Here is a 13,555-nt window from a genome sequence, read left to right as displayed (position 1 = left end):
TTTCTTAATTAGTGATTGACGGGGGAGAGTCCAGCCCATTGTGGGTGGGGACATCCCTGGAATGGTGGTCCTGGGTTCTACAAGGAAGCAGGCCGAGCAAGCCAGTAAGCAGCACTCCTTCATGACTTCTGCATCAGCTCCTGCCTCCAGGGTCCGGCCCTGACTTTCTTCTGTGATGAACAGTCACACGAAAGTGTAAGCAAAATAAACCCTTTCCTCCCCACGCTGCTTTTGGCCATGGTGTTTAATCACAGCAACGGTGACCCTAACTGAGACCTCTTCCCCCGCCACCCCCCGATCTCTGCTCTCACCTTCAGAATCCACTCAGTTCCACCGCAGGTTCCATGAAGGATGCTGGCCCTCGCCGCCTCAGCTTCGCAGCTCAAAGTGAGGCCGGTGCTCATCTTCATTCTCCGTGTTCTAGAACAGGGTGGAGGAGCACGGGCCCTGCAGACAGGGAGGAACCCACCAGATGCAGATTCAGGGAGCCACGGGCCCATGAATCCTGACACGTGGGGACAGCCAAGACGAACTATTTTTACCCATCAAACTTCAGAGTTTATGAAGGGCTGCCCGGGCCCCTGCACTCGGAACGGAAGCATCGCAGCCAGCGGTCATGGTAACTTAGTGTGGTTCTCTTAGCTCTAGAGAAGGTTTCCTCTTCCTAGTCACAGAATCCATAGTGAGAAGAAAAAAGCCACACAGAGTGCATGGCTGCTTTAGAAACCACAGAGCACTGATTTTAAACTCTCCTTCCCTAGACCCTTCCCTGGTACAGTTTCTCCCACAGGGCCAGTGTGACTTGGTCACGCTTAACCTGTTTCTGGAACTTCCCTCACTCCACTGTGTGGAGAGAGAAGAGCTCACCTTTCTACCCCTGCATGGCTACCACCTAATAGGATGCCTGGCACACACTAGGAGTTCATTAGGAATCCATGCTTAGAGATGCTGGGAGATATTTCTGTATAGATTGTCGCATGCCTTAGTTAATGACAAGAAGTCCTCCACACTCATGCCAGCTCAAAATACTGAACAGAATTGTACATGAACCGACTCACAAAGCAAGTGCTGTGTCGACTTAACTCCCAAATGCCCCCATCCTTTGTGAGTGGCTTTGCAGACATGATGAAATCAAAGGCCTTGGGATGCGACTACCCTGTCTGGGTAGCCCTGTGAAACCTCTTTTGAAGCAGAGCGCCATCTCCTGGCTATGATCACAAGCTGCAACGTGGTGGCTTCGAAGGCAGAGGAAGGGGCGGGAACACCGGGAAACATTCCCCCAGGAGATCACAGAGACGCCACGCCCTCATTGTAGCCTTCTGAGACCCTTGAGTGTCTGACTTCTGGCCTGCAAGATTTAAGGTGTCTCATTGCAAGCCCCCTTATCCTGGGACGATCGGTTAGGTTTATCTGCCACTGGAAACACACAGAGCCCCAGTCCCTGCCCCTCCACAAGCCAGAGTGGGGCTCTCTCAACCTCCACGTCCTCCTTAACAGGAACAGACAATGGTCGCTCGGGTAAGTGGATTCCTGCGAGGATGAAAGGCAAGGCTGTGGGACACAGTGCAAAGGCAGTGGTTCCAGCCCCCAGGCTGCAGTCATGAGGTCCTGTCACCAGGTCCTGCCCCTGCGGCAAAGAGGAGCCCGAGCCCAGGACATCTGAGACTGCTGGTTAGGGTAACCTCTATTCTGATCAAGGTCTTCTGTAAATTCCTTCCCTAAGCACAGGCATCATATCCCAGTCACTACGGTCCCAGCCGTCTATAGTAGAAGGTGAGGACGCACCCCCCGCCCAGTCCCAAATGTCCCTGCCACCTGCAGCCTGACCCCAGCTGTCCTGAGGAGAGAAGAAAGAACGCAAACTCTCAAACACGGTAGGCTCTCAGAGACTCCGTTAAGCCATATGGTCTGCCCTATTGCCTCGTTTTGAAGCAACTATTTTCATTTACAAAAACCAATTAGTAAAATACAAACTGTTATCAATTTTCTACAATTGGAGACAGATTTTCGTCAGTGCGCCTTCCTCGCATTTACGACGGGCTTAGAGTGCCGCCTCGTGGCTACTATGAGTAACAGCACACGATGACATTCTGCATAGAAAACTCCCAGGGGGGAATCCGGCTGGCTATGGATTGAAAATCCCAAGGTCTCAGATGACTGACCAGCTCGTATTTCATGGACTTGCCTGGCCTAAGGGAGATACATCCCAAGATTTATCTTAGATGACTGACCGACTACCCCAGTTAAGAATGGAACCAGCTAAATCAATGTGTTTGTTCACTGCATTTACCTCTCAAATAATTTCAACAGTGGATTTCAGTTACAGACTCTCTTGGCAAATTCTTCTCTTTACCATCCGAAGAGAACATAAAATTGGTCCTGCATGTATCTGTGACCAAAATACCTGAAGGGAAATATTTTTAAAAAAATATGTATTTTGGTTTCTGGTTTCAGAGTTTTGAAATAGAAGTCCTCGGTTCTGTTTGTTCTGAGCTAGTGATGAAGCAGGAAAGCAAGAACAGGTACAAGAGGAGCAATTCACCTCGTCGGGAAGGAGCCAGGTAGGACTGAACCTTCAATGTCTAACCTCTGCCATCTGCTTCCTACACATAACCTACCTAACGTTTCCAGACCCTCCTGAGAATCAAGAATACGCCATATGAACCCATGGGGGAATGTATCATATCCAAGCCATAATTTCCTTTTTTACCCTGACTTTTTAAAATCTTTACTTATTTATTTATTTATTTATTTATTTATTTATTTATTTATTTATTTATTATGCATTCTGCCTATATGCCAGAAGAGGGCACCAGATCTCACTACAGATGGTTGTGAGCCACCATGTGGTGGCTGGGAATTGAACTCGGGACCTCTGGAAGGACAGCTAGTGCTCTTAACCTCTGAGCCAGCTCTCCAGCCCCTACCCTGACTTTTTATAGATATTATTTAATATGCACAATGCTGAGTTGCTATGTGTGTTTTTAACTTTAATAAATTTTCAATTTACTCATTTCTATTATTTTACTGTTATATTAGATACTTTCCTTGTTGAACAGTCAAATCCCTGACAAAAGTGACTTAGGAAAGGAAGACTTGATGCTGGCTCTATTTGAGGGTCCAATCTTCCGTGGAGAGAAGTCATTTGCTGTTCACAGTGTACCTGGAGCCAGGATGCAGAAAGGGGTGGATGCTGCAATCCTCCGTGGAGAGAAGTCGCGGTACTGGGGTCTGGTTTGTTCACGTTGTGTCTGCAGTCAGGATGCAGAAAGGGGTGGATGCTGCAGTCCTCCGTGGAGAGAAGTCGCGGTACTGGGGTCTGGTTTGTTCACGTTGTGTCTGCAGTCAGGATGCAGAAAGGGGTGGATGCTGGTGCTCTGTTTGCTTCCTCCTTTGTATGTAGTCCACAATCCCACCCCATGGAGTGGTGTGTCCACATCCAGAGGTAGGCCTTCCTACCTCAGCCTAGTCTAGAAACTCCCTCACAGACATGCCCACTCTGCCGAAGTGGCAATCTGTATTAAGCATCACACCAGCCAAGGGATATTGGTGTGCGTCTATTTCTAACAAGCCTATTCTGCCCCAGCATCACTCCCGTATTGTCTGACTGTTTTCTGACATTCTCTTTGTTCCTTTGCAAAACTTTACTCATTCTTTAACTTTTTTTAACTTCAGCTAATCTTTTAAGGATGTTATATATGATAACCATTTGTCATCTTATTCTGAAAATATGCAACTTGCTAGCCATCTGGACTAGAAACCCGTCCTCTGACCTGCTTCGAACCCGCTAACGCTCTCTCTGTTCCCCTTTGTACTACTTTGCCGTCAGAATCCTACATAAAGTCTACCTCTCTAACAGCCGTTCTCTATCTGTGCAATGCTTTTAATGTCATCAAATGGAAACTGATCATTTAATAATTCATTGGCTAGGGAAATATGTATTATACAAACAGAAATCAAAACTAGTACCGTGGCGATTATAATCATAGCAAATAGAGTAGACCTTAAACCAAAAGTTGTTAAGGGGTCTGGAGAGATGGCTCAGAGATTAAGAGCCAGTGGCTGTTCTTCCTGAAGTCCTGAGTTCAAGTCTCAGCAACCATCTAAAATGAGATCTGGTGCCCTCTTCTGGCGCGCAGGCATACGTGCAGGAAGAACATCTTTTTTTAAAAAAGCTGTTAAGGCAATCAAAGAACATATTAGATTGATAAAAGGGTCAATTCAACAAGATACAACAATTGACACATGCTTTTAATGCCAGCACTCGGCAGGCGGAGGCAGGCGGAAGCAGGCGGATCTCTGTGAGTTTGAGGCCAGCCTGGTCTCCAGAGCGAGATCCAGGACAGCCGGAGCTACACAAAGAAACCCTGTCTTGAAAAAACAAAAAACAAGCAAACAAACAAAAATCTCTTAACTTAAAAAAAAAAAAAAAAAAGCCAGACTCTGTAGGTGAAAGACCCCCACTCCATTATGAGGACATGGGGTGTTGGGCTGAAGTAATGCCCCCCATAACTTAGCCTAAGAAACGCCATTCTGTAGGAAACAGAAAGACAGAAGTTCACAGCTGTAACTAACTAGCCATCCGGCCTTGGGAGGGAGAGATAACTGTGGCCAGCCATCTGGCTTAGGGAGGAGATAATGGTGGTCAGCGGCCTTGGGAGAAAGACAGTTGGGTTAAATGAGGATATTTTATGGCGGGCCCCTGGCCTTGAGGAATAAGCAGCTGGGCTGGAAAGACACCCACTATACTTTGTGCAAGGACGAGTCAGCCACACATCAAACTTCTGATAATTAAAGAATGCGACCCCAAGTTCACCCTGGCCTTCTGTAAAACAACCAATCGGGACCCTGTAACTATGCTTCTTGCTTCTGTAACCGCGCCTTTGCCCCTGGAAACCCATAAAAAGTCCCCTCTGCCCTAGGAAGGGGCGCAAGTCCTCCGAGAGACTTGGCCCCCAGGTACCTGTGTATCTAATAAACCCTCTTGCTGTTTGCATCTGATCTGTGGTTTCGGTGTGCTCCTTGGGTTTGGGGTCTCTCCCGGAGGAAGATCTCCCCTGGGGGTCTTTCATTTGGTGGCCCGTACGGGGATTGAGACCCCTCCCTGGGACCACCGACCCACCATCAGGAGGTAAGCCGGCCGGCCTTGGTTTATGTCATCCCTGTCCTGTCAGAGTGTTGTCTGTTTGTCTGAATGTTGAATGTTGTTTGTTTGTCTGCGCGCCTGATAATCTGTCTGAGTCAGTGGATCTGAAGGGGCTGACGAGCCCGGACTTCGCCACTGCGAACCTGGAAGACGTTCCACGGTCTGAAGTCCCCCCGGGGCACGGTCTGAAGTCCCCTCTGGGGCACGGTTTTTTGGGGCCACTCACATATCCGAGGGATACGTTGTGTTGGTTGGAGAAGAGGGGGCTGGACCCCCGCAGTCTCCTTCTGAGGTTTTGCTTTCGGTTTGGAACCGAAGCCGCGCAGCACGTGTTAGTCTTATTTGTATTGGTCTGTCGTTCCTTGTTTTCTGTTTAACCGTTCTCCTCCTAGAAACAGCCATGGGACAGACTGTCACCACCCCCTTGAGCCTCACGCTTGACCACTGGTCAGACGTAAAGACACGAGCCAACAACGAGGGGGTCGTAATCAAGAAGAAAAAATGGATCACTCTTTGCGAGGCCGATTGGGTCAGAATGGATGTAGGATGGCCTCGCGAGGGAACCTTTAACCTCAGTCTTATTTCACAGGTAGAGGGAAAAGTTTTCGCTTCGAGTTCCCATGGCCACCCGGACCAGGTCCCATACATTTCCATGTGGAGACTCCTGACAACAGAACCTCCCCCATGGGTTAAGCCGTTTCTCTTCCCCCCAGCCCCCCGGCAGCAGCAGCGCTCGCCGAATCTCGGGGCCGAGGAAGCCAGATCGGCGGATCCCTCCCACTCCCTGTTCCTCCCAAACCCCACACCAGCAAGTCTTTTCCTCTCCCCGCGGCCCGCCGCTCCGGCACAGGCGGGCCGCAGGCGGCGGCGGGGATGTGGAACGCGCAGCGGGCGCGCAGGCGGGCGTGGGATGTGGGAACGCGCAAGCGGATGCGCAGGCGAGCGCGCAGGCGGTGCGGGATATGGAACGCGCAGCGGATGCGCAGGCGGCCGCAGGATATGGCACCGGCGCTCAGGCGGGGCCCGGGACGGGATCGGCGGGGGACGGCTCCCCGGCCGGCGAACGGCCACTGCCGAGCGCACTTCCTCCACTGTGGCGGTGTGCTGGGACCAGCTCCGGGACGACTGGGGAGGCCCGGGTTGGGGAAGGGGGCTTGGGAGGGACGGCGCCACCCGCGAGCGCCAAACCACCGCTCCCTCCCGCCCCTCCTACCTCCTCCCTTTACCCTGTTCTCCCACGAAAGGATTCCCCTAAGGCTCCTGTCCTCCCCCCAGACCCCAATTCACCTCTTATTGACCTCCTAACAGAGGACCCACCACCATACCCAGGGAATCGGGCGCCGGAGGGACCGGCGGCCCCTGCAATGGCACCGGAGGGACCGACGGCCCCCAAGGAGGCGCCTGAACAGCCTCTAAGGAGAGAGAGGGAAGATGAGACTCCAGCTCCCTCCCCAATTGCCGGTCGCCTACGAGGAAAGCGCGACGAGCCAGCCAAGGAGTCCAGAGCCTTTCCCCTTAGGGAAGGTCCTAATCACCAGCTCCAATACTGGCCATTTTCAGCCTCTGACCTCTACAACTGGAAACAACATAACCCTCCTTTCTCTAAGGACCCTGTTGCCTTGACTAACCTGATTGAGTCCATTTTAGTGACCCACAAGCCCACTTGGGAAGATTGTCAGCAGTTACTGCAGACACTCCTGACGGTGGAGGAAAAGCAGCGGGTCTTCCTGGAGGCTCGGAAGCAGGTTCCAGGAGACGATGGAAGACCCACCCAATTGCCTAATATCATTGACGCAGCCTTTCCCCTCACCCGCCCGAACTGGGACTTCGCGACCCCGGAAGGTAGGGAGCACCTACGTCTCTATCGCCAGTTGCTCTTGGCGGGTCTCCGAGGGGCAGCTAGACGCCCTACCAATCTGGCCCAGGTTAGGAATGTGACCCAGGGAAAGGAAGAAACGCCGGCAGCGTTCTTGGAAAGGCTTAGAGAGGCATATAGGATGTATACCCCGTACGATCCGGAAGATCCAGGACAGGCGCCGGGTGTCATCCTGTCTTTCATCTATCAGTCAAGTCCAGATATAAGGGCCAAGTTACAGAGACTAGAAGGATTGCATTCACTCAGTTTGTCAGATTTATTGAGAGAGGCAGAAAAAGTGTTTAATAAGAGAGAAACTCCCGAAGAGCGGGAGGAGAGGTTATGGCAGAGACAGGAAGAGAGAGATAAAAAGCGTCATAGGGAAATGACTAAAGTCCTGGCCACTGTAGTGTCTCAGGGACAGGTCAGCGAGGGAGTTAGGACGAAAGATCGAAGAAGGACACCGCTTGACAAAGACCAGTGTGCTTACTGTAAACAGAGAGGACATTGGGCTCGTGACTGCCCAAAGAAGCCTCAAGGGTCTCGGAGACCTAAGTCAAGGGCCACGGACCTCCTCAATCTGGAGGATTAGGGAGGTCAAGGCCAGGAGCCCCCCCCTGAGCCTAGGATAACTCTCAAGATTGGGGGGCAGCCAGTGACCTTCCTGGTGGACACCGGGGCTCAACATTCAGTCCTGACCCATACCGGAGGCTCTCTCAGTGACCGCACAGCTTTGGTCCAGGGGGCCACAGGTAGCAGGAGGTATCGATGGACCACCGAGAGAAAGGTTCAGCTGGCATCTGGACAGGTAACCCACTCTTTTTTTGCATATACCCGACTGCCCTCACCCATTATTGGGCCGAGACCTGTTGACTAAGCTCAAGGCTCAGATCTATTTTGATGATAAGGGGTCGACCGTTACAGGACCCAAAGGGACCCCCCTACAAGTCCTAGCCCTAAAACTGGAAGAGGAATACCGCCTGTTTGAATCTGAGCCCTCTAAGGGGCCACCACAAGAAATGCAGGACTGGTTGAGGGAATTTCCCTCGGCATGGGCAGAGACTGGCGGCTTGGGGCTGGCTCACGACCAACCCCCACTTGTTATTCAGTTAAAAGCCTCCGCCACTCCTGTTTCAATCAGACAGTATCCTATGTCCCGGGAAGCCCACGAGGGCATTAAACCGCACATCCGGAGGCTTTTGGACCAGGGAGTACTTGTGCCCTGTCGATCACCTTGGAATACCCCCCTCCTGCCTGTAAAAAAACCTGGGACAGGGGATTACAGACCGGTTCAAGACCTGAGGGAGGTTAATAAACGGGTTGAAGATATACACCCCATGGTGCCAAACCCTTACAACCTCCTCAGCACTCTTCCACCAACCCACGTTTGGTATACGATACTGGACTTGAAGGATGCCTTCTTCTGTCTGAGATTGCACCCCCAGAGCCAACTGCTGTTCGCTTTTGAATGGAGAGACCCAGAGATGGGACTTTCAGGACAGTTGACCTGGACTCGGCTCCCCCAGGGGTTTAAAAACAGCCCGACTCTCTTTGATGAAGCCTTACACTCAGACCTAGCTGAATTCCGGGTTGAACACCCGGCCTTAATCTTGCTCCAATATGTGGACGACCTCCTCCTAGCAGCCAGAACCCAGGCTGAATGTCTGAGAGGCACTCGGGCCCTTTTGGCTAAACTGGGACAGAAGGGCTATCGGGCTTCAGCTAAGAAGGCTCAGATTTGTCAAAGTAAAGTCATTTACCTGGGTTACGCCCTAGAGGGAGGACAGAGATGGCTCACAAGAGCACGGAAAGAGGCCATACTCTCCATACCCCCTCCAAGGAACCCCCGCCAGGTGCGGGAGTTCCTAGGTACAGCCGGCTACTGCCGCCTCTGGATCCCAGGTTTTGCTGAGGTGGCTGCCCCCCTGTATCCTCTCACCAAGCCTGGGACCATGTTCCACTGGGGAGAGGAGCAACAACAGGCCTTTCAATGAATTAAGAGCAACTTACTTGAGTCACCAGCTCTTGGCCTACCAGATCTGACCAAGCCTTTTGAACTGTTCGTGGACGAGAACTCAGGCTTTGCAAAAGGAGTACTGGTACAGAGACTGGGGCCATGGAAGAGACCTGTAGCTTATCTATCCAAGAAATTAGACTCGGTAGCTGCAGGATGGCCCCCCTGTCTGCGCATGGTAGCCGCCATTGCTGTTTTGCTCAAGGATGCAGGGAAACTGACTTTGGGACAGCCATTAACTATGTTATCCTCCCATGCGGTGGAAGCTCTGGTCCGGCAGCCCCCAGACAGATGGCTCTCAAATTCCAGGATGACCCACTACCAGGCTCTGTTGCTAGACACAGACCGAGTGGTGTTCGGACCAGTTGTCTCCCTCAACCCCGCAACCCTGCTGCCCTTGCCAGACCCATCCGAGGAGCACAATTGCCTCCAGATTCTGGCGGAGGTCCATGGCACCCGCTCTGACCTAACAGATCAACCGCTGTCGAACCCAGATTTTATCTGGTTCACGGATGGGAGCAGCTTCCACCAAGAAGGGGAACGGAGGGCCGGAGCAGCCGTTACCACCGAATCAGAGGTAGTTTGGGCCTCACCGCTGCCGCCTGGAACATCGGCCCAAAGAGCAGAGCTGATCGCCCTGACCCAGGCCCTCCGGATGGCGGAAGGTAAGAGACTCATGGTTTATACCGACAGCAGATATGCCTTCGCCACTGCTCATGTACATGGAGAAATCTACAGAAGAAGAGGCCTCTTGACCTCGGAGGGTAAGGAAATTAAAAACAAAAAAGAAATTTTAGACCTCTTAAAGGCATTGTTCCTCCCGCATCAGCTCAGCATCATACATTGTCCGGGCACCAAAAAGATGACTCTGTCGTAGCACGGGGAAATCGGCTGGCTGATCTGACAGCCCGGACAGTCGCCTTACAATCCCCTAGGGGCGACCAGCTGTTGGTCTTGCAGGACCAACAGCCAAGCAGAGACCCCATGTCCTACAGCCCGGAGGACCAGGAACTAGCAAAGAAAATGGGGGCGAAATGGAGCCCCGAGCGACAAGCTTATATAATGGATAACAAATTAGTTATGCCAACCTCCCATACCAAATACATGCTCAAGTTCCTCCACGCGTTAACCCATTTGAGCAAAAACAAGATGAGGGCCCTTCTGGCTGATGAGGCTTCGGACACTGTATTATTGAATCAGGAACAGGTCCTCCAACAGGTGACTTCCAGCTGTCCTGCTTGTGCCCAAGTTAATCCAGGAAAAGCCCATCTGAGCAGAGGGAGCCGCCTGCGAGGTCACCGCCCTGGAGTCCATTGGGAACTTGACTTCACCGAGGTAAAACCCGGACTATATGGATATAAATACCTTCTGATCTTTGTAGACACATTTTCAGGGTGGATGGAGATCTTCCCTACCAAGAAGGAGACCGCTAACGTGGTAACCAAGAAGCTCCTGGAAGAAATTTTTCCCAGGTATGGAATGCCCCAGATATTGGGGTCAGACAATGGGCCCGCCTTCGTCTCCCAGGTAAGTCAGAAGGTGGCCAGGCTACTGGGGATTGATTGGAAACTTCATTGTGCATACCACCCCCAGAGCTCAGGACAGGTAGAACGTGCAAATAGAACCATTAAGGAGACTTTAACCAAATTAACGCTTGCAACTGGCACTAGAGATTGGGTGCTCCTCCTCCCCCTAGCCCTTTACCGAGCCCGGAACACTCCTGGGCCTCATGGCCTAACCCCGTTCGAGATTATGTATGGGGCTCCCCCACCAATTGTAAATTTCCTTCACCCTGACATCTCCTCTTTTGCCACTAGCCCTACCCTAGAGGCACACCTCCAAGCCCTCCAACTGGTGCAAAAGACGGTGTGGAAACCCCTGGCGGATGCCTACCGGGAGCAACTGAATCGCCCGGTGGTGCCTCACCCATTCAAGATTGGGGACTCTGTCTGGGTCCGACGCCATCAATCCAAGAACCTAGAGCCGAGGTGGAAAGGACCATACACCGTCCTGTTAACTACTCCCACCGCACTCAAGGTTGATGGGATAGCGGCTTGGGTCCACGCATCGCATGTGAAGGCTGCCAAGGAACCCGACGAAGCTGAGAGCACCGAGACATCAACATGGAAAGTTCAACGATCTCCAAACCCACTAAAGATAAGACTCAGCCGGGGGTCCCCTTGATCCCCCTAATAGTCCTCCTCCTGACATTAAGAGGGGCATCACCAAAGAGCCCCCACCTGGTTAAGAAAATTACCTGGCAGGTCATTTCCCAAACTGGGGATGTAGTTTGGTCCACGACTGCTCAGCATGCTCCTAACACATGGTGGCCCTACTTGACTCCCAAGATATGCGACCTAGTCGCTAGGCTGGATACCTGGGATATCCCCGAGTACACCCACACCAACAGGCCCTCTGTCCTAAATGCAGACCACTACAATGTTATGTCTCGAAAGAAACGGGCCATACAGACTGGGGTTACAGCACAAGGACAACATATAGCCGACTCACCTGGCTGCCGAACGCGGTCAGCCTATAGAAAGCTACAGCAGACCCAGCTGTATGTATGCCCTAGGGACGGAAGGGACTGGGATACAACTTACAAATGTGGGGGACTAGAATCTTTTTTTTGTGCAAAGTGGGGATGTGAAACGACCGGGGACGTGTACTGGGAGCCTAGCTCCAGTTGGGATCTTATCAAGGTGGGACGAAGTAAAAAGGGAGAAGATTCACTAAACATTTCCTTCACCCTGAAGGGCACAAAGTTCTCTTCATGGACCGATGGACGGTCCTGGGGAGTCAGGTTCTATATGACGGGAACAGACAGGGGATTCACCTTCCAAATAAAACAAAAGATAGAATCAGTTAACATTCCTGTGGGCCCCAACCCTGTTCTCCCAGAACAAAAGTTACCCTCACAACCTGAAAGAGCCCCAGCCCAGCTCCCCCACCGATCTATTACATTGTCCCCTACAGCCAGCATGGCCACCACTGCTTCATTTGTAAGGCCAGGTACTGGGGATAGACTCCTGAAATTAATCCAAGGGGCGTATCTAACCCTCAACCTTACTGCCCCAAACAAAACCAGAAGTTGCTGGCTTTGTCTAATTTCAAGTCCCCCTTATTACGAAGGGGTTGCTGTTATGGGGAATTTTACTAACCAGACTTCCCCTCCTACAAGATGCCACACCGCCCCCCGGCACAAGCTGACTCTCTCCGAAGTCTCCGGACGAGGGCTCTGCTTAGGAGCCATTCCACCATCCCACCAAGGTCTTTGCAATTCCACTCAGGCCCTTCCATCAGGGGCTTATTATCTTACAGCCCCTAAAGGAACATTTTGGGCATGTAACACGGGACTCACTCCCTGCGTCTCCACTACAGTGCTGAACTTGACCTCTGACTATTGTATATTAATAGAATTATGGCCCAAAGTTACTTATCATGAACCTGAATATATTTATAGTCACTTTGAAATGAGAAACACCCGTTTAAAAAGAGAGCCTGTTTCCCTGACACTGGCCCTGATACTGGGAGGAATTACCATGGGCGGAATAGCAGCCGGGATAGGTACAGGGACCACAGCCCTTATGGAGACCGGCCAATTCAAACAGCTCCAAGTAGCCATGAATACAGACATCAAAGCCCTAGAGGAATCGGTTAGTGCGTTAGAAAAATCCTTGACATCCCTGTCAGAAGTAGTGCTGCAAAATAGGAGAGGACTGGACATACTCTTCCTACAAGAGGGAGGTTTATGTACTGCCCTCAAAGAAGAATGCTGCTTCTACGCAGACCATACTGGGGTAGTCAGGGACAACATGGCTAAATTAAGAGAAAGATTAAAACAAAGACAACAATTATTCGAGTCTCATCAGGGATGGTTTGAAGGATGGTTCAACAGGTCACCATGGTTTACGACCCTTGTCTCCACCATTATGGGCCCCCTAATTATCCTCCTGCTCGTTTTATTGTTCGGGCCATGCATCCTCAATAGATTGGTGCAATTCATCAGGGATAGGGTTTCTGTTGTCCAGGCTTTGATCCTGACCCAGCAATATCAGAGACTCAGACAGTCAGAGATAGAGCTGACCCCTTATTCTCCATCTTAAAAATGAAAGATTCCATTTGGTACAAAAGAAAATGGGGGAATGAAAGACCCCCACTCCATTATGAGGACATGGGGTGTTGGGCTGAAGTAATGCCCCCCATAACTTAGCCTAAGAAACGCCATTCTGTAGGAAACAGAAAGACAGAAGTTCACAGCTGTAACTAACTAGCCATCCGGCCTTGGGAGGGAGAGATAACTGTGGCCAGCCATCTGGCTTAGGGAGGAGATAATGGTGGTCAGCGGCCTTGGGAGAAAGACAGTTGGGTTAAATGAGGATATTTTATGGCGGGCCCCTGGCCTTGAGGAATAAGCAGCTGGGCTGGAAAGACACCCACTATACTTTGTGCAAGGACGAGTCAGCCACACATCAAACTTCTGATAATTAAAGAATGCGACCCAAGTTCACCCTGGCCTTCTGTAAAGCAACCAATCGGG

The 13,555-nt window shown here is 51.3% G+C and overlaps 1 protein-coding gene across 1 annotated transcript; it reads left to right on the top strand.

Moving 5' to 3' along the window:
* Positions 1-5,468: 5,468 nt before the first annotated feature.
* On the top strand, positions 5,469-11,579 carry LOC119087372. Its single transcript, XM_037202329.1, is given in 4 exon segments — positions 5,469-5,996; positions 6,085-7,821; positions 7,823-9,863; positions 9,866-11,579. Coding segments are annotated over 4 exon segments (5,562 nt in total). The 5' UTR covers positions 5,469-5,546; the 3' UTR covers positions 11,200-11,579.
* The last annotated feature ends 1,976 nt before the right edge of the window (positions 11,580-13,555 follow it).

This window comes from Peromyscus leucopus, chromosome 2, assembly GCF_004664715.2.
Source record: "Peromyscus leucopus breed LL Stock chromosome 2, UCI_PerLeu_2.1, whole genome shotgun sequence".
In the NCBI taxonomy this organism is placed as follows: Eukaryota; Metazoa; Chordata; class Mammalia; order Rodentia; family Cricetidae; genus Peromyscus; species Peromyscus leucopus.
Note: the sequence above shows the minus strand (reverse complement) of the source record. Positions and strands in the feature narration are given on the sequence as shown.